At 43.7% G+C, this 18,810-nt stretch overlaps 1 protein-coding gene across 5 annotated transcripts in view; it reads left to right on the top strand.

The window, feature by feature from the left end:
- Window positions 1-18,810, top strand: part of zc3h18 (zinc finger CCCH-type containing 18) — a 65,037-nt gene that overhangs the window by 39,724 nt on the left and 6,503 nt on the right. For 3 of the 5 annotated variants that reach the window (XM_038270219.1, XM_038270217.1, XM_038270218.1), the window contains exons 14-19: window positions 8,299-8,427; window positions 8,793-8,801; window positions 8,876-9,081; window positions 10,045-10,259; window positions 13,244-13,343; window positions 15,129-15,225. In XM_038270219.1, the coding sequence (XP_038126147.1) occupies window positions 8,299-8,427; window positions 8,793-8,801; window positions 8,876-9,081; window positions 10,045-10,259; window positions 13,244-13,343; window positions 15,129-15,225 (756 nt within the window). The remainder of the gene's footprint in view (window positions 1-8,298; window positions 8,428-8,792; window positions 8,802-8,875; window positions 9,082-10,044; window positions 10,260-13,243; window positions 13,344-15,128; window positions 15,226-18,810) is intronic. The other 2 variants (XM_038270221.1, XM_038270220.1) reach the window with 1 other exon arrangement.

The following is an 18,810-nucleotide window of genomic DNA, read 5'->3' as shown; positions in this document are numbered from 1 at the left end:
CGGGAGCGTGGGCGTGTGTTTGAGAGGAACCATGACTCCATTGACATTCTGTTCAGTGTTTGTGTGACAGCCTCATGGTGTGGGGCAGAGGAAAGACGCAACAGGAACAGGAGAACACAGGGTTTGTGTAGCACCTGTTATGTTTGCTCGTTTGTGGGTGTGTGTGTAGGTGGCCCAGGTGGAAACTATCCTGGAAAATAAGTGGCTGTACCTGCTGCTTATTATTCTCTACAGCACTTCCCTCCAGCAGTCTAACACTGATTGCACATCATCAACTTTACTTTATGATGATTTATCAGTGATATTGATAAAAATGAAAGATTCTGAGTCCCTGAAGCGCCGTGCCCCCACACCTGCCTGGTTGTAGTGGAACCAGTTTAGTGTAAAGTGAAGCAAAGTGGCCTTAAAGTGTCATAAAGGTGTAAAGCACTCCTCTGCACAGGTGTAGCCAAAGTCATCAAAAAGTCATAAAGCAATCCCAGCGGTGTGGGTGCAGGAGCTGGGATATTCAAATCAGACCCAGTCTGATCTCTCCACCATGAGGGGAAAAAACTGGCTGCTGCACAGTGGGGGGGTTATGTTATTCTACAACAGAATGAAACACGAGGCGTTACTCTGACGATGCAAAGAAGCTTTAACTTTAGTTTCCACATCACAAATGGATCAGAAGAGCTGAGCGCAGTCCTTCTTTGATTTTTCACATTTTTCCAGACTAAGAGCTGCAGAGTGAGGCGTTCATGTGTGTTCCGCACTTCATTGACGGAAAGTCTGTCCACATCTGGTTTAAATCTTTCTTCAAAACGTGGACATTAGCTCTTTAAAACATTCATGTTTGTTCAGCTTCGTTCATTGTAGTAAAAATGATCTTAATGATTGTAAAAATGATTACTTTTACAAAAGATTGACTCCATCCTGGAGAGAAATATCAGCTGTGCTGCTTCCATCAACACCTTGGTTTATAGATGCTGTAGATCGGCCTGTTTTCCAGTGTGGTCCTGTTTCTTTGACTTTAACTGGCTGGATGTGCTCTCTTCGTCCTCTGACATGGGAGCTGGCTCAGAGCTCGTCTGCCTGGCTGTGTGTTTCCTGGACGGGGCCGCCTTTTACAGCTGCTTTTTGTGTCTCTGCTTCTGTCTCCTTGAACCCCAGTCGGCCTCAGCGGATGGCCGCTCACACTGAGCCTGGTTCTGCTGGAGGTTTCTTCCAGTTAAAAGGGAGTTTTTCCTCTCCACTGTCGCTACAAGCATGCTTAGTGTGAGTGATTGTATTGGAGTCAGTGAGTCAATGCAATCAACTGGTTTTCCTTAGATAGAAAACTTTTAATCAATTTGACTGGATGATCTGGTGAACTGGAAAGTGCCTTGAGATGTTGTGAATCGGTGCTATAGAAATAAACTGATTTTGAATTTTACACCAGGATGTTTGAATTCTGGATGAAATCTTTTTTGGGAAATCAGGATCCATTAGTGCAGGTTTGATGGTTTTGTTAGAATAATTATCATTGACGGTGTGAGTTTTTTACACCTTAATATTAGCTGCCTGTTTGCGTGTCAGAGGTGATGTTCCCCTAGTAGTTCATCTAATTAGGCCAGTTCCTTGGTTCGGCTTTATACCAGAGCATGTGAGTGGAGCGGAGAGTAAGAAATATGGTGGAGCGCAGAGCAGTTTTCAATTCAAAGGCCGGAGCGAGGATTTCCCTCCGATGCACTCACAACGTCAATTAAAAATGTTGGTTAATTAAATTTGATTTAAGTTTGATTTTTTTCGAACACGTATGACCATAGGTGCCAGCAACGCTGAATGTGACGAGGAGGAGAAGTCTGCGCTGTTGCAGTTGAAAGTGCCAAAGTGCCTCCAGTTTACATTTGAGATGCCCTATGCATCTGCTTCAGCTGGCGATGAACGATGCCGAGACGAGGGTTGCATATTGTGGGATTTAAAAAGTGGGATAGAATATCATATAAACATACACCAACTATAATTGACAATACAGAGTGGGTTTACATAAAGGGATCATTGTGGTAAGAGGCTGTTTTTGATAATGGATCTCATACATGTACTATACGCTGTGCGAAATGACCATTTTCATGTAGTCTAGTAAAATAAATAAATAATTACATGGGCAACATGAATGGAGCGAAGTGTTACGTTCACAGCTGAGTGCGATAAGTTAACAGCCAGTTAAATAAGACAATACACATGTATCGGTCGCATCATTAAATCAAACGCTGTGTGTTCCAGGGCCCTGGCATAGGTACATGAAGGAAAAATGTCAGAAAATGCCTTCTCCTGGAAATTTGAGCAAGCGTGGAGCAATTTCGCCGGAGCGGCAGGAAAATAAAAGCGAGGCGCAACTTTGAGCAGCGGAGCGAATGAGCGAACATCCTTCTGAGCGGGAATTGCTCGGCGCTCAGCTCCGTTCACATGCTCTGCTATATAGTTCTAATCTTCATTCTGTACGTGGAAAAGATTTGGGAATGGAATGAGAGCGGCGTCCTTTGGCTAAGAACAAAGTGTGATATTTTGACAAGGCTGGAGCCATGGATGTCTCCTCATCTGCAAACATGTATGATGTAAAATGTGCTGATGTGGCAGACTGGAGATGTATAAAATGCCTCTTTAATGCTGCGTTCACACCGGACGCAGCAGGCGCGACAGAAGCAGCGAGTGTACATGCAAAGTCAATGGTTGACGCGCGTCAAGGCGCAGCAAAAGGTCCCGCAGCGCGTTTTGAGCAGCAGGCGCAGCGCGTCGGGTGCGTTTAAGCATCTGACACTGCATCTCTAGTGCACTGCTGCTAGAGATGGAAAAATTAAATTTTTGCTGCTCAACACGCCGCGTCAACCAATCAGAGAAGCTAATCTGGGAGCTGACAGGGAGAGAGACACAGCGCTGATGATACAGAGCGCTATGATAGCTCCTCTGAAACAGTTTATTGATGCATAAATTAACTTAAAATGCAGAAATCTGCCGGCAGAATATGTTCGCTTTTATTATTCTGGTGCCTGCAGTTTAGATTATTTAGATGAAAAACACCTACCAGCCGCCGCGGTGAACCGCGAGGAGGCGACCTGGCCAGAGGCTGCTGATGAAGGGATTCCTACTGACAGCGCACCGCCGGTATGTGGGGGTCTGAGCGGCTCCGACAGAAATGATATTAGAAGGCAGGATGATAATCTGAATGAACTGACTGCACTGATTAAGTTTACAGGTGGATTTTCTCACTTAAAAACATATTAAAACTACTTTATTCCACTGATCACAGCAAATATATTTGCAAGGCAAAGAAAGGATAGAGTAGCTCCGCCCAACGTGCGTCAGACACACTTTTGCGCCGCGCAGCCAGAGCAGCAAAGCTGCTTCAGCCGCGCGTCAGAACTAAACTGGTACAAGCAGCAAAAATAGATAGATAGATAGATAGATAGATAGATAGATAGATAGATAGATAAACTTTATTCCGGACTCATGGTCCAATAAATACATACATAAAAATAAAATAAAAATAGTTAATGATAAAAACACAATACAAGTACCATTATCGATTAAATAGGATCTTTAAGAAGACAGGAATACCAGTGTCTCCACAGCTTAGACTGATATCGGATTGCACTACGTGTGGTATCAGTGAGTGACAAAATAATATCGTTTTCAGATGCATTTAACCTACAAATAAACTTATACATTAACTTTCGTAGAACAGCTTGTAGGGTATTAACTCTTGCTGTGACAAACATCTCACTTGCACTGGACCATCTTGGACGTTTCAAAAGTAACTGCATAGCATCATTATAGGCCACCTGCAGCCTTTGCAGGTTGACTTTTCTATAGGTAGTCCACAGGTGAGCAGTGTACAGAGAGGTACAATATGCATTAAACAGTTCCACTTTGACTTTATCAGTACATGAACCGAATTTACGTGCAAGGGTATTAGCTTGAGCATACAACAATCTACGCTGTCTGCAAATATCTTCATCGTCTGACAGATTTTCTGTGATGATGTGCCCAAGATACTTGGTTTTATTTGTTACGCCCAGCACAGTATTTGACAGCAAAAAATCTGGAAACTCAGTAGATTTATCTTCCTTACTCCTACAGATCATGATCACACTTTTAGATGGATTGTACTTTATGTCGTGTTCCAGACCATACTCAGAGCAGATGTTTAGTAGTTGCTGTAACCCAGCAGTACTAGGGCTAAATATTACTAAATCATCTGCATACATCAGGTGATTAAGTACCGAGTCACCAGCCACACAACCAGTGTGACAAGCTCTCAACTTGTGTGACAGTTCATCCAGATACAAGTTAAAGAGAACTGGGGACAAAATCCCGCCCTGCCTCACCCCATTACTAACTTTGAATGGAGCAGAGACACATTCCCCCCATTTAATCTGCAGTGTTTGCTGAGTATACCAGTACTTCAAAATCCGAACAATATACTCTGGTACTCCTTTTTGTGTCAGTTTTGTGAATAGTTTTCTGTGGTTTACCCTATCAAATGCTTTTGATGCATCCAGGAAACACATAAACACTGAAGAGTTCTGCTTATTATATTTATAAGTAATCTCTTTTAGAGCATATATACACATATCTGTGCCCAGCCTAGCCTTAAAACCAAACTGGTTATCTGTAGACTTGATAACCTCTAAAATCCTGTCCAGCAGGATTGATTCAATAATTTTTGAAACTATGCTGGCCAGCGCTATCGGACGGTAATTATCAGAATTGCCAATGTTTCCAGTATTGTCTATGATGACGGGTATTAACAGGACACTTTAAATAGAGTCAGGTAAAAGCCCATGAATAAAAAACGATGTGAAACAAATGGAAAGTAGAGGAGCTAGCCTTGCATTTGCATACTTTAAATGTTCAGCTGAGACTCCATCCAGCCCAGTGGCTTTATTGTTAGATAATTTGGAAATAGCTTTATGAACCTCATAAGGCAGGATTTCATCTATATGGTCAACATTGTTTGCAGTGCATGGTTCACTATGGATGCAATTAAATAATCTGCTGTAATGTTGGCGCCACAGCTCCACAATGTTAGCAGTGCCTGATATGCCATCAACCGAACATGGGAGGGATGTTTTGTAGGATGTCATACCTCTAACTTCTTTCCAGAAGCCTTGGGTATTGTTACAGAAGAGTTTTCTGGCCATTGAGTCAGACCTCATTGCTCTTTCATTTTTACCAATATAACGCACAGCATACTTATATTGGGCATTGGTATACTTTTTATGTTCAAAGACAGGCCCTGATCTTGGTCTACCTGCCTCAATCCATTCCTTAGAAGCCTCTCTAGCTCTATTAAAAAATTAAACCACATGGGTATTCCAACCTGGCCTGATCTTATTTTTCTTTATTTGTTTATGAAAGTGTTTAGTTGATGCAATCAAAACATTAACTATTTCATTATACACAGAACAAATGGATCTTATGTGCTCAGGATTTTTACAATTAGCATCTCTACAGCTAACTGCTTCTCTGGGCAAGTAGATATTCCTGAGTGAGTTATCTGTGCACATCGAATAAGATAGCAGATCCTCCTTTGACAGTGAGCTCCAGTCTAAGTGTAATTTGTTGCTTTCAGAGTACTTTTCTGTCATTGGTAACCACTGTAAATTTATCTGCATCCCAAATGGAATATGATCGGCAGTAGAGAATTCATACAGGATTTTCATGTCGGTCAATGAGGCATGTGCATCTGCTGTGGTTACACAGTGATCCAACCATGAGGTTGTATGCCATGCCTCACTAATATATGTAAAACTATCTGTAGGCAGCAGAACTTTCGTTGAGAGAACTAACCCACTATCCTCACAAAACTGCTTTAAATGAGTACCAAAGATAGATTTACTGTCAGTGATATCAGAGTTCATGTCACCAATAACAAACACATTAAAAAATTTGTTATCTTGTATAAAAGAGTTAATAAAAGCAAGCTTGTTAAGATACTCAGTTTCATTAGCAATGCACTCATATGGGGTGTACACATTCAGGATAACACATTCCCTGTCATGTTGTGTCAGGTGTATTGCTATGCACCAGTCCACTTCCAGTCGGATTATTTTAACACAAGGATCTAGTCTCTTATCCCATAATATTGCCACACCACCGGCAATCCGTCCTCGTATTATTCTATCCCCAATATCAACACTGGACTCCCCAGCCCCGTGGAAACGCTCATTTATAGAGTTCAGTCCTTCTAAATCCTGCTTTGTCAGAAAAGTCTCTTGTAGACACAGCACATCACATTGACTCAGAAGTTGGTCTACAACAACCCGGCGAGCTTTGTCCTCTGCACTATGGCCCAAGCGCAGGCCACGGCAGTTATATGAGAGAACTTTAAGAGCCATCTGTTCAGTTTTATTTGGCCTTGGTGCCACAAGCAAAGGAGGCCCCACTCATCTGCATCCCCGGTGGGAACGGCACCACTCATACCCACAGCTCCAGCCCTCCGCGGCTCATAAAAACGCCTTACATAAGCTCCCACTGGCCAGAGATCAGGATTGTACATCTCCGCCACTTCATTACAGTCAGATGAGACTTTGAAAGAGGCAAACCTGCTATTATCAGAGCTTATTTTCAGACATGTAACTTCACGACCCAGCTGGCCCTGAAGATAGTCAGTTAAAGTCTGTACATCCAAGTCAGGCGAGAATTTAGAAGCAAAAACACTCACCAGTTTTGTTGTCACAGTTTTTATGTTTTTCACTGCCCCTGTGCCCACAATGGCCATACTTTTAGCATTTGTTTTCACTCCAGGTGTAGTACCGCGTAATCCCGCTTGTCGCTTTCCTCTCCTCACAACCGCGCTCCACTTTGGGGATTCCGGTGGATACGTAGTTTGACCAGAGATCTTGCTATCTCCAGGGGCAGCTTCCCCGCGCAGTACGCTCGCCCGATCCGTATCCCTTCTCCCAGCATTTGCTGCAAGCCCAGCAGCCTGAGTAACTGGCGGGTTCGCAGCGTTTGCTTCGGCACTTCTGCGCTCACCCTCCGTGCGGTCGCTGTCACTGCGTCCATCGCTTCCGTGTACGCCGCCAGCACAGGTGACAGGTGCAGATCCACACCCACCCTGGTCCTCAGGTACCGCATCCGCTGCACATTCCAGGCTGGAAACCCGGCGGTTCACATCTGTTGTGATCAGACGAAGGTCCTCACATACGTCCACCTGAAGTTTGAGTGCGCACTTCATCGCTCCAACCTCAGCGTGCAATTGCTCCATTCTCTTGAGCAGACCGCAGACATCCATGTTTGAGAAAGTAACAGGAGGCAAATCATCCAAATAATGAGAGACAAAACGTGGCACATTTTCCCCACATTCATTTAGGACTTTTAGACAGCTTTTGATGTTGTTTATGTCTTTTTGCGCTCCTTTGTGCGCTACATTTCGCTGCGTAGTAGTGCACAGGTCAAACAGTACTTTCTTGGAGGCCTCTATAGACTCGGTGTCGAAAGTGTTAATAGCCATCAGCACTATTTCATCCTGGCTCAAAGTTCTGATTTTTACAGCCAAAAAGTTCAAGAGCTCATCCTCCACAATTATTTTTCCATCCACAGTCCTGTAGATCTCAGGTTTTTGTCTATATCGACATGAAGCTGGGACAACAGATACACACGCTGTTGCTCCGTCAGCCATCTGCTGCTTCATTCTAAAAATGAAGCAGCAGACGCGATTTTGCTGCTTTTGCTGCGTCCGGTGTGAACGTAGCATAACTGATTAATCGTGGCCACTTCCAGAGAAGTGAGCCCGGTTGGTGAGCAGCTGCCTTCTGTAACTCTAAGTAATTTCTCAGATCTGAGTAAGATTAGTTTCTATCAGAATCTGTCTCCTGGTTATTTAATGCATATAAGTTATGAAGTGTTATTTAAAGAGGTTTTCCCGAATGATCTCTTTTCAGGAAAGGATCCAGAGAGGGAAAGCTTTAAGGAGAGACACTGAGCTTTCCTTTAATATTTTGTTTTCTTCACAGCAGCTCCATCATTGCCACATTTCTACCTTTCTGCTTAATACGTCAATGGTGCAATGTCCAGAATTTGCTTCCATGTGAGGTTAGCAAAAATGTAGATCAAGGGCCCAAAGGGGGTGGCCTGCACTGGTTACTGAGCAGGAGACTCTCCTGCATTAACCTCAGATAGGCACGCCTGGACTCCCCTTCAGGAAGCAGCTCTCTGTCCCTCAGCATGACACTGCCACCACCGGGTTCTGCAGTGGGAGGCTGTGTCTAGCGGTGTGTCCAGAGCCCTTGTCGTCCGGGTGACAGGTTTAACATGTTCCGGTTCCGTCTTTTCCAGGAGGACGGTGAGCGGGAGCGTCAGCGGCAGCAGTTATACGGGTTCCAGCTCCAGGTCCAGATCCTCGTCCAACTCGCTGTCAGCCTCGCCCTCCAGGTCTCGCTCGCACACCGGCTCCAGGAAATCCAGGTAGGCTGGAGTCGGGGACAGAAAGGTGACATGGATGACTGTGACTCGGGCATGTCATCAGAGCATGAGTAGACTGCTGCAAACCAGGTTTATTGTTTCAAAACATCCCTGTTAACCAATCACAGTCCTCCTTCATAGAACATCTGCTACTTTCCACATTATTTATTAGCCTGTTTTAATCTCTCTTCTATTTCTGACCTTTTTGATCAACTTTATCATTTCTAACATTTTTCCTCCTATTTGGATGCATCATGTTTTTAAAGCATTTATCCTCAGTCTGTGTTTAAGCAGCCATTGACACCCCCCCATACTGATGCTTTATTTTTTTGTCTTTCATTTGCTGCTTTTGTTGGGAATTTCTCCAGGAAATCCAGGTGAGATGATCTGCTGAAGGTAGTTTCCTGCTGTTGGCAGCTGGACGCTCATCACAGTTCGTCTTTGGTTTCAGGTCACTGAGCGTCAGCAGCGTGTCCTCGGTGTCCTCTGCATCATCCAGCAGCAGCTCGGTGCGCAGCGCCGACTCTGACGACATGTACGCCGACCTGGCCAGCCCGGTGTCATCTGCAAGCTCTCGCTCGCCAACGCCAAATCAGCCTCGCAGAGAGCGGGGTCCCCCGCGGGAACGGTCCCCACCGGGTCGGGAGAAGATCAGGGGTCAGTGTGGCCCAGAGCCGCTTTAGCTAACAGACCTGAGAGCCTGTCTGAAAGTAGAGCAGCTTAGCTTAGCATTTCTCATCAACAGTAAAACAGGAAAACAAGCTCAGGTAAAACAAGCTAGAAATGAAAAGCCAGGAGTTTTTTTTTTTATTCAGCATCTGTCAAGCGTTAAAAAACGCTGCTTAGACAGTTCCCCCTCTGTAAGCGGACAAAGGAGACATCACTTCAACACACAAGGATGCTTTAGGGTTTAAACTGAAGGCTGTGTGATGGAGGGAAGCCTTACAGACAAGTTATTAGCAGTCCATTTAACTGGAATTCGAATTTTAAGCAAACTTAAAAGTTCGTATAAAGGAAATGCAAATTTGCTGCGTTTTGAATTAACAAGCACAACAAAGCGTAATGTCTTCCACATGATGTTGGCATACATGGCTGTAGCAAACAGGAACTAGAGGCTGACACTGAGCAGAGATCAGTGACGGGGGAAAGCTTTGATGAATGTGCTGCTATAGCTGTCGTTACCATGTCAGCCAGCGATGGCGGCGCTGCTTCCTGTCATGTTTACATGTTGAACAGGAACATCCAGGAAGACGCAGGCGGCAGAACCAGTCGATCAGTCATGAGTGTAAAGGATTTCTGCATCAGAGCTGATTTGAAAAACGTGTTTCCATCTCCTGTTTTATGCATCAACTCGTTTCTACAAATGTTAAATAAAATAAAAAACTTAGGCGAGCTTGAAAACGTTTTTGTTAACTTTAGGGAGTTGATTAGAATATTGCCGTTTCCATCAAACTTCACTGATGCGAAACTTTAAGGGACAGCTTCTACAAACGCAGCTATAGTTAACCTGAACATTTTAAACCCTCACAGATCAGAATTCTGTTTGGAACAAATTACCTTGAAATTTTAGTTTAAATTATGTCAATCAAAAACCAGGTTTCATGTTTTCTCGCCTCGCAGAAAGGCCGTCAAAGAAAGAGGAACATTTCAGGGACGATCGCAGGAAGGTTGACCCTTCCGGAGGTCCGCCTAGAGGAAGCAACGCCATCCCTCGATCAGGACCCAGCAACAGGGGGGGGCATCCTGCTCATCCTCGCCCCGGCACCATGGGGCCCCCTGGAAGCTACGGAGGTTCAGGCTCTCACAAAGACATCAAGCTGACCCTCCTCAACAAGGTGACTTCCTCTTGCTCTCCTCCCCCTCAGTGCTGTGTTAGCTGGAATCAGATATACAGTGTTTAACGTTCTCTGGAAGGGGGATTTTTTTTCCCCTTTCTTTAAGAAACAGTCGTCATAGCAACACCATCAATAGCACTGGTATGATGACGAGTCTTTTGCGGCTCACCAGAAGGCAATCAAAGTTTGATGATAGGATCAGATCTGTTGTGTTCTGGTTGTCCAAACCGCTCGTAGCGGCTGAGGTCAAATTTTACATTTTTTTTTTGTTAGATTTCTGGTAAAACATATTAAATATGTTAATGTAGGTTTGTCTCAAGCCCTAGCTTCGGCTTTCAGTGTTGTTGTTTTTGGGAAATACGCCACCCGCATTGCCTACTGATTATCATCGGAGAGAAAGGAGGTACCAGACACGCTTCTGTCAATAAGGGTAGTGAGCTACATGGCATGTACCCACCATCAGTGTGGCTGAATGACTGAATGTAAAGCACCTTGGTCAAGTCCTCTGACCTGAAAAGGTGCTCTATACAGTAGCAGCAGCCATTCTAAATGGCGCTTCCCAGTTAAAGGAATAGTACACCCAAAACATGATTAGCCTTCATTTTCTACTCACCCCCATGCTGAACAACACTCTGGAGTACTTTTTTGATATCTCAAATGCATCTGGAGATCTGGGAGGCTTCTTGCTCTGCTGACATTCAAATAATGGAGGTCTATGGTGACCGAGACAGAAAGGTCCATAAAAGTCCACAAAAAACGTGTCAATATTCCTCCATACTGCTCGTCCAATGTATTCCAAGTGTCCTGAGTGGGTAGCGTCCAGAATTTACTCGAAACGAAGTCATTTAGAATGTTTTTAGAGCATAAACAGTAGTGTATAGGATTTCCTGAAAGCACGCGCCTGCGAGTTCACGACTCTACGGAAGCCGGCAGACCAAACCAGATGAAAGTGCGCATTCAGCGTCTGCTCTGCCGATAATGCAAGCGTAGAAGAAGAAATGTGCTGTTTACCTGTGCAAAGAAAGAAACAACGAAAGAAAAATGTCTGAGGACTTCAGTGTTGAGGAAGAGCATGAGTTCTTTGCTGAGCTGAATGCGCACTTTCATCTGGTTTGGTCTGCCGCGGTTTCCGTAGACTCGTGAACGCGCTTTCAGGAAATCCTATACACTACTGGTTATGCTCTAAAAACATTCTAAATGACTTCGTTTCGAGTAAATTCTGGATGCTACCCACTCAGGACACTTGGAATACATTGGACAAGCAGTATGGAGGAATATTGACACGTTTTTTGTGGACTTTTATGGACCTTTCTGTCTCGGCACAATAGACCTCCATTATTTGAATGTCAGCAGACAGCAAGAAGCCTCCCAGATCTCCAGATGCATTTGAGATATCAAAAAAGTACTCCAGAGTGTTGTTCAGCATGGGGGTGAGTAGAAAATTAAGGCTAATCATGTTTTGGGTGTACTATTCCTTTAAAAGGCAGCCGAATGGCAGCAAAATCCCTTCCAACTTTCAGCCACTGACCTTCTCCTGGGTGTGCATATTTTTTTTTACTCTGACTCCACCCTTTCACTGAATTATATTAGAGTCTGACCATGAGATGACGCTTCTCTTTAGATCCTAATGTCCCCAAATCATGACAGAATTTTTTTTTTTTGGCTACGTTCACACTGCAGCCTCAAGTGACCCAAATCCGATTTTTTTTTTTTTTTTTTTTTTTGGCCCATATGCGACCTGTATCCGATCTTTTAATGGCTGTCTGAACAACACAGATGCGATTTTTTCCAATGCGACCCAGGCCACTTGGCTATGTGGTCCTGAATCCAATAAGAATCTGATCTTTTCAAATGCGACCCGTGTCTGAACAGCCAGCTCGCATTCATTCGACCTTCCAGTTTAACGTTAATGAAGTATTTTTAAACAAGTCCAGCCTTCTCTGAAATATTTCCTCTGCTTTAAACAATAGGGATAAAATGTTTGAAGTCGTAGGGAAATCATATTTAAATGTCAAATCATTCTGCCTGAAACATGTATATAAATTTACTCTTTATCAGATGATATTGTCCAAAATGTTGATATTGACGAAAATGTCTATTTAAAAAAAAATACTGTCTTAAAATCTTTTCATCAAGCATCTTGATTCATATGTCGCAGCTAATATACGCAACGGTTGAAATTAGCATTTGGCAACATGGCAGCACTCTGCTGACATCAGGTTTTCACACCAAATCCAAAAAGGTACAGACAACAGCCTTAGATCTGAAACACGCTGCGCTGTTCCTGAAGGGGGAGGAACTTCAGAGTTAATGTGACGTTTGTTTGAAGCCAACAGTTCACTTAAAAGGCGTTTAAAAGACATCATGGAAGAACCCCCAACAGCTGTGAAGCAGTGAGGTGGAGGGTTCTGGATCTGGGCTTGTCTGGGCCGACCAAACGTCCCTGTTCTGGACAGGCTGGATGACATGCAGAACCTGAAGCAACGGAGAAGAGAATACAAGTGGAGTCGTGACATAACGGGGTGCTGCTGTGGTCAGCAGTGATCAGGAGAGATTCAAAGGAAACCAGAGGGCAGAAATACTAACAGGATAATTTCAAAAAAGGAAAACTGGTAAAGTTCTGCCTGCTGCATCAATAAGGAATCATTCAGTTTATTTCTGCAGCGGCGATTCGCAGCACGTCATCTCAGCACCGATGGTTAAAGTTAGAAGGTTTAGACCTCGGTCTAATGAGTTTAGCAATGACTTCACGGTTGGTGGCTTTCTTGGCAGCTATCGTCGGACGTGGCGCTTGTGTTCCAGGAAATGCTGAACATCTGCACCACCTGTCCGTCTGTCTCCTCCTGCTCTGGGTCCGCATCCAGAACCTGCCCAGCAGACCGGCAGCTCAGAGACTGGTTCTGCTGCAGGTCTGGTTGATGGACAAGATCCATTCTTATTTGTCTCTGATTCTGTCCTTTTCCTTCTTTCTGTTTTTTTCTCAGCATCAGGGAGAGAGAGGCAGCAGGAAGAGGTACCTGCCCTCAGATAAGGACCGGCCCGGTTCTCCAGCCAGCAAGAGGATGGCCATGTCCCCAGACCGAGGTGAGTGGACCATCATCATCCGCTCTGAGGAACCAGCATCTGGATCAGCCCTCCACTGGTTTCCATCTGATCGATCCTTACCTGCTCACACTGGAAACTAGTTTGGGAAAAGTTCTCCATAATTTAACCTTTTAATCATCTGAAAATATACCTGTTCCTCTGGTTCTGAGAAGAAGCTGTTTTGATGATGAATAAAGACTAAAGGGAATAGAGCAGGAGGTTCTGGAGGGCCAAAAGGTTCTGGTTCTGTCAGGTTGGACCTGCAGGTGATTATTAATGTTGGAAGATGAAGATGGAGATAAACATGGTGGACATTTGTTTTCCTTCCAGATGATTTCAGGATGCAGACTAGGGCTGCAACAACGAATCGATAAAATCGATAAAAATCGACTTTTAAAAGCGTTGGCAACGAATTTCATCATCGATTAGTTGTGTCGCGTGATTAATGCGTCATCCGCCGCCGTCGTCATTGCCGTGGGGCGCCTCCCCCATCCCAACCCTGTTCTCCCGCGGCGCTCCCGCAGGAGTCCCTCTCAGCGCTGTAGTCAGAGCCGCAGGATTGCAAATGAAGCGCGCATGCGCCGGGATTGACGGCGCAAATTGATCACAATAATAAAATAGCCTGCGCTTTGTAAAGTGAAAAAAGTCGTAACATGCAACTTTTGTAAAAACAAATGAACATGGCACAGAAGCACCACTGTTATGATGCAGCACCTGAAAAGAAAACATGCTGGATCCTTGGATGGCAGTGAAGAGAGCTGATCAGCAGGATGAGCGACCATGTTTGTTTGGTTTTAAAGTGGGGAAACGTAACGTTAGTTTCTCAGGTAGCTCATCTGATGCTTTCCTTACCGTGTTAGTAGGTTACAGACAGTGATAAGGTTGGCTACTTATTTTACTTTTAATTTCATTTGAATTAGCTTAAGCAGCGTTTATATTTTCTTTATAAATAAATTAACTTGCAAATTATGAGGGCAAGGCTTTTAAAGTTTAAATCTTCTGGCAAAGATAAAGAAAAGAAGATCCTGCAATTTATGGAAGTAAAGCAGAATAAAATCCAGCAAGATCAGTAATATGTCAATTAATTATCTGCCACATTCCCATGTAAATATGTCTTTGGAGGATGTGTTTTATTAGCATCCCTAGTTCTCTCATTTTTATTCCAAATAAAATTTATAATTTGAATCACAGGGCTATTTTTATCTCTATGGTTCAGTATTTTCTCAAGTAGCAACTTTAACTGCTATACTTTCCTGTCTTAAAAGGCAGAACTCTTCTAGTCTAAAAAAAACTCATTTGTTGAAATGGGGGGACCTATTGTTTGAACCCCTTAGGGGCTTTTAAAAACAAAACTACCTGTCTTTTTTGCGCTTTATGAAACAAAGTAGCCTATATTTTGTGGATGTACAGCTACATTTCTCATGTAAGTTTGCGTAGTTTTAACACAAACATTTATTTTTCATATTGCACCAGTACAGTTAATGAGCAACCTGTACTTGTGTGCTTGTTTGTTCTGTCTAAAATGTTTATTTTGGAATAAAGAGGTTAATATAAAAAATATTTTTTGTCCGATTCATCGATTAATCGAAAAAATAATCGGCCGATTCATCGATTTTTAAAATAATCGTTAGTTGCAGCCCTAATGCAGACTGATCTCTGTTCTGCTTTTCTGTTTGCTGTCTTTTCTATCTGCTGTAGATCTGCTCTCTTTCAGCCACAAATGATTGAAAGTTTAAAGTTTCTGGCTCTTTAAAGGCGTTCATCAATCTTTCATCTATTTTCCAGGCCGTGATAAAAGGAACCCTGGCCGACCTCCCATGTCCCCCCAGATGGAGCGGCCCAGAGGGCAAGGGCCGCGCCCCCCCCTCTCACAGGGAGACAGGTTGGTGCTGTTTGTCTGCACGCGTCAATTCTGGAATTTCTTCTGTTATCTGTTCATCTGTGCGGCGGAGTAGAGCAGTGCAGGAATTTACATGAACGCATTAGCTTAGCAGAAATGAGGAACGGCAGCAAAAAGTGGAACCAAGTGGACCTCCCTGCAGAGCCTGAAATATTTAGAGATCTCTGCAGCAGAATGCCCCAGCATTAAACAGATCCGGTTTTAAACAACCGTTCCTTTCAACGCCAGAGAAATGGCCGAAACTGACCCGCCATCAGGCAAGGAGTAGTTTCTACGCTGAGGAGGAGGAGGCATTACAGTCTGTTTTTAAAAACGTGGGCCCGGTTCACAGGAAGATCTGCTGCTGAATATGTTGTCTATGTTCACACAGCAAGCGCTTCCAGCAGCAGGAGGAGCGGGTTTACATGTTCATGAATTGTATCAACATGCATCGAAATGTGAGGAGTGGCGGTCCTAGTGGTGTATTTCAAGCCCCACTCCAACACACTGCTACTCTTGTTCTCTGAGCAAAGATCCTTAACCCCACTCTGCTCCCTGGGCGCTCCATGATGGCAGCCCACTAGGGGTGGAACGGTTCACAACATCCACAGTTCGGTTCGGTTCACGGTTTCATGGTCACGGTTTTTGGTTCATTGTTAGCCTGACATGTTGGTCGTGTTGCTGTTAGCATAAACAAAACGTGTTGCACAATGCTTGCACACTGTTGCACTTTTATCCACAACTTTCTTTCCGTTGTCATCGTAGGTCACTCTAAATGCAAAGTGGTCCCATACAGTAGACCTATAAAGTGCTGCTGGCGCGTCTTCCAACTCCTGTTCTTTCCCACTCGCCATACCCACACAATTCTCCACAACTGATTTTTTTTCTGCTACACCCGGCTACGCTGCTTCGCTTCTTCTTCTTCTTGTTTACTACTGGTGGTTGGCTTTGGTCGCAGTACCGCCACCTTCTGCTCTGGAGTGTAAACGCTTGACCTATGAGAAAAAGGAGCAGCGCATGAACCGAACGAAACACAGACGAATCGAACAGAGACAGTCGAATAAACCGTTTCCATCCCTACAGCTCACTGCTCCCCAAGGGGATGGGTTGAATAGGTACATTTCTCCAATGTGAGATCAATAAAGTTTAATTATTACTAAAAGGTCCTGCATGGTGTTTCGGTCAGAAGGCGTATCGCATCTTGACACACCTGAGCCGCCGAAGCAGCCCCTTATGATCTTCTGAGCATCTTAGGCGTGTGATGCCCTTCATAAGCAACAGATATACAAGCATTAAAAATCAAGCAGCAGACTTTTTATTTTTTGTTTTTTTTTTGCTGCTGAAATCTCGTTGGGTTGGAAGTCCTGATGGCGTTCCACTGGCTGTAGAGTCCAGCGCTTGACTCTCTGACCCACAGGGCCAAAAGTGGACATGATGCAGAGGTTGAGCATTGCTCTGCCTGTAGCTCTTCTTACAGGTTCTGAATGTTTCAGGTCCTGACTGATGATCACTGCACATATTCTCTTTCAATCCAGGATGGAGTCACAGCCAAACTGGAACAGATCTGTGGACGCTTTTTCATGTGTGCAACAAAATTAGCAGCAATGGAGTTTGGAGATGCAATCTACTCCTTAAATCTATCTTTGGTCTCTTCTAATTTAACAATAATAATAATAATAATTCAAGTTTATTGTCATTCCGTGTGTTGCAGGCTATGAAGCAAATCTTTATGCATAGAAAAGTTTACATTTATTGCTTAAATGTATTTATTATACACATTTTTACAGTATTTGAAAAGATAATGAATGTTTGTGTGACCTCCATTTGCATATTTTTTGAAAAAGCTCCAAGGAGCTGCAAGGGGGGCATTAAAGAGAGAACTACAGACAATTAACTTGAAAAATACACGTCAAATACTAAAATTTAAAAATGTTCAGTAAGATACTGGAAAACCTTTCATTAATAAACTACTATTAAAACTGCCATCAGAGGATCCTACTGCAGATGTTTTGATTATAGACGCTACACTATAGGGGCTATTTCTCATGATCCCACCTGAGACAAAGGCAATAATCATGAGTGTAGAAAATCAGTGGAGCAGTATCGCAGGTGGGGATGAGTTTTATACGCTGCACATCGGTCTCAGGTCGGTGCCACATCAAACATTTTACCCCTTTAACGCTGTTTTTGCTCAACCTGCCTGAACGATTTATGATTGATGCTTCGTAGAATAAATATTCGAGGGACTTCCTCTGTGATGTCACTTCTGGTGAGTCTTGGACAACTGTCAGCATCTGGTAAAGAGGTCAACAAGGTTTCAGACTGGTTCTATTGAGCGGTTGTTTCTTTATTAGTTATATTTATATCTTCTAAATTCTCACAGACGAAACATCTGGACTCACATTAACATATGATCTGACAAACGCAGATCCTCCTATTATTAGATCAGACTTCATGTTCCTTTAAACCTTGGTTTTATGTGTTTATCGATCGTTGGTGCAGCAGGTTCTGTTGACTCATGAAGGTGTTTAACCACCGGCAGGCATTGTGAAAAGGGTCTGAGGCTTGTCGTGAACATTTTCACGTCTGCATGCGTCATTTAGACAAGTGACACAAGTGACTCAGACTTTGGAAAACTGCATTGTGGAGCCAGAACACGTTTGTGGAGAGGTGACAGATTTCATCTATAGATGACGGAGAACATGTCCCTCCATTGTTCATGGTTGCACGGCAACAGAGAGCTCCCAGGTTTCTGCTCAGATCAGTTTATGTTAAAGACGAACAGTTTCAAAAAGGTGTGAAGGTTGTTTGTTTCCCTGATGAGGCGTGTCCGCCACGCATCACAGGACGGCAGAACGTGATCAGCAGCGTTGAGCGGAGATCAAAGATCTGCTGAAGCACAGGGACCAACCCCGATTCGTAGAACTATGGACACAGAGCATTGAGAACTACAGCCGCAGAGCTTTTAGAACTATAGATGCAGAGCGTTTAGAACTATACATGCAGAGCGTTTAGAACTATAGATGCAGAGCGTCTAGAGCTATAGATGCAGAGCTTTTAGAACTATAGATGCAGAGCGTCTAGAACTATAGATGCAGAGCGTCTAGAACTATAGATGCAGAGCGTCTAGAGCTATAGATGCAGAGTTTTTAGAACTATAGATGCAGAGCTTTTAAAACTATAGATGCACAGCGTCTAGAACTATAGATGCAGAGCTTTTAGAACTAGAGACGTAGAACTTTTAGAACTATAGATGTAGAGCGTCTAGAACTATAGGCACAGAGCTTTTAGAACTATAGACGCAGAGCTTTTAGAACTAGAGACACAGAGCTTTTAGAACTATAGAAGCAGAGCTTTTAGAACTATAGACGCAGAGATTTTAGAACTATAGACGCAGAACGTTTAGAACTAGAGACGCAGAGCTTTTAGAACTATAGACGCAGAGCGTTTAGAACTATAGATGCAGAGCGTTTAGAACTACAGACGCAGAGCGTTTAGGACTACAGACACGGGGCGTTTAGGACTACAGACACGGGGCGTTTAGGACTACAGACACGGGTCGTTTAGGACTACAGACACGGGTCGTTT

Source organism: Cyprinodon tularosa, unplaced genomic scaffold (assembly GCF_016077235.1).
Source record: "Cyprinodon tularosa strain WSP-4 unplaced genomic scaffold, ASM1607723v1 ctg756, whole genome shotgun sequence".
Lineage (NCBI taxonomy): Eukaryota > Metazoa > Chordata > Actinopteri > Cyprinodontiformes > Cyprinodontidae > Cyprinodon > Cyprinodon tularosa.
This window is presented reverse-complemented; position numbering and strand designations above follow the sequence as displayed.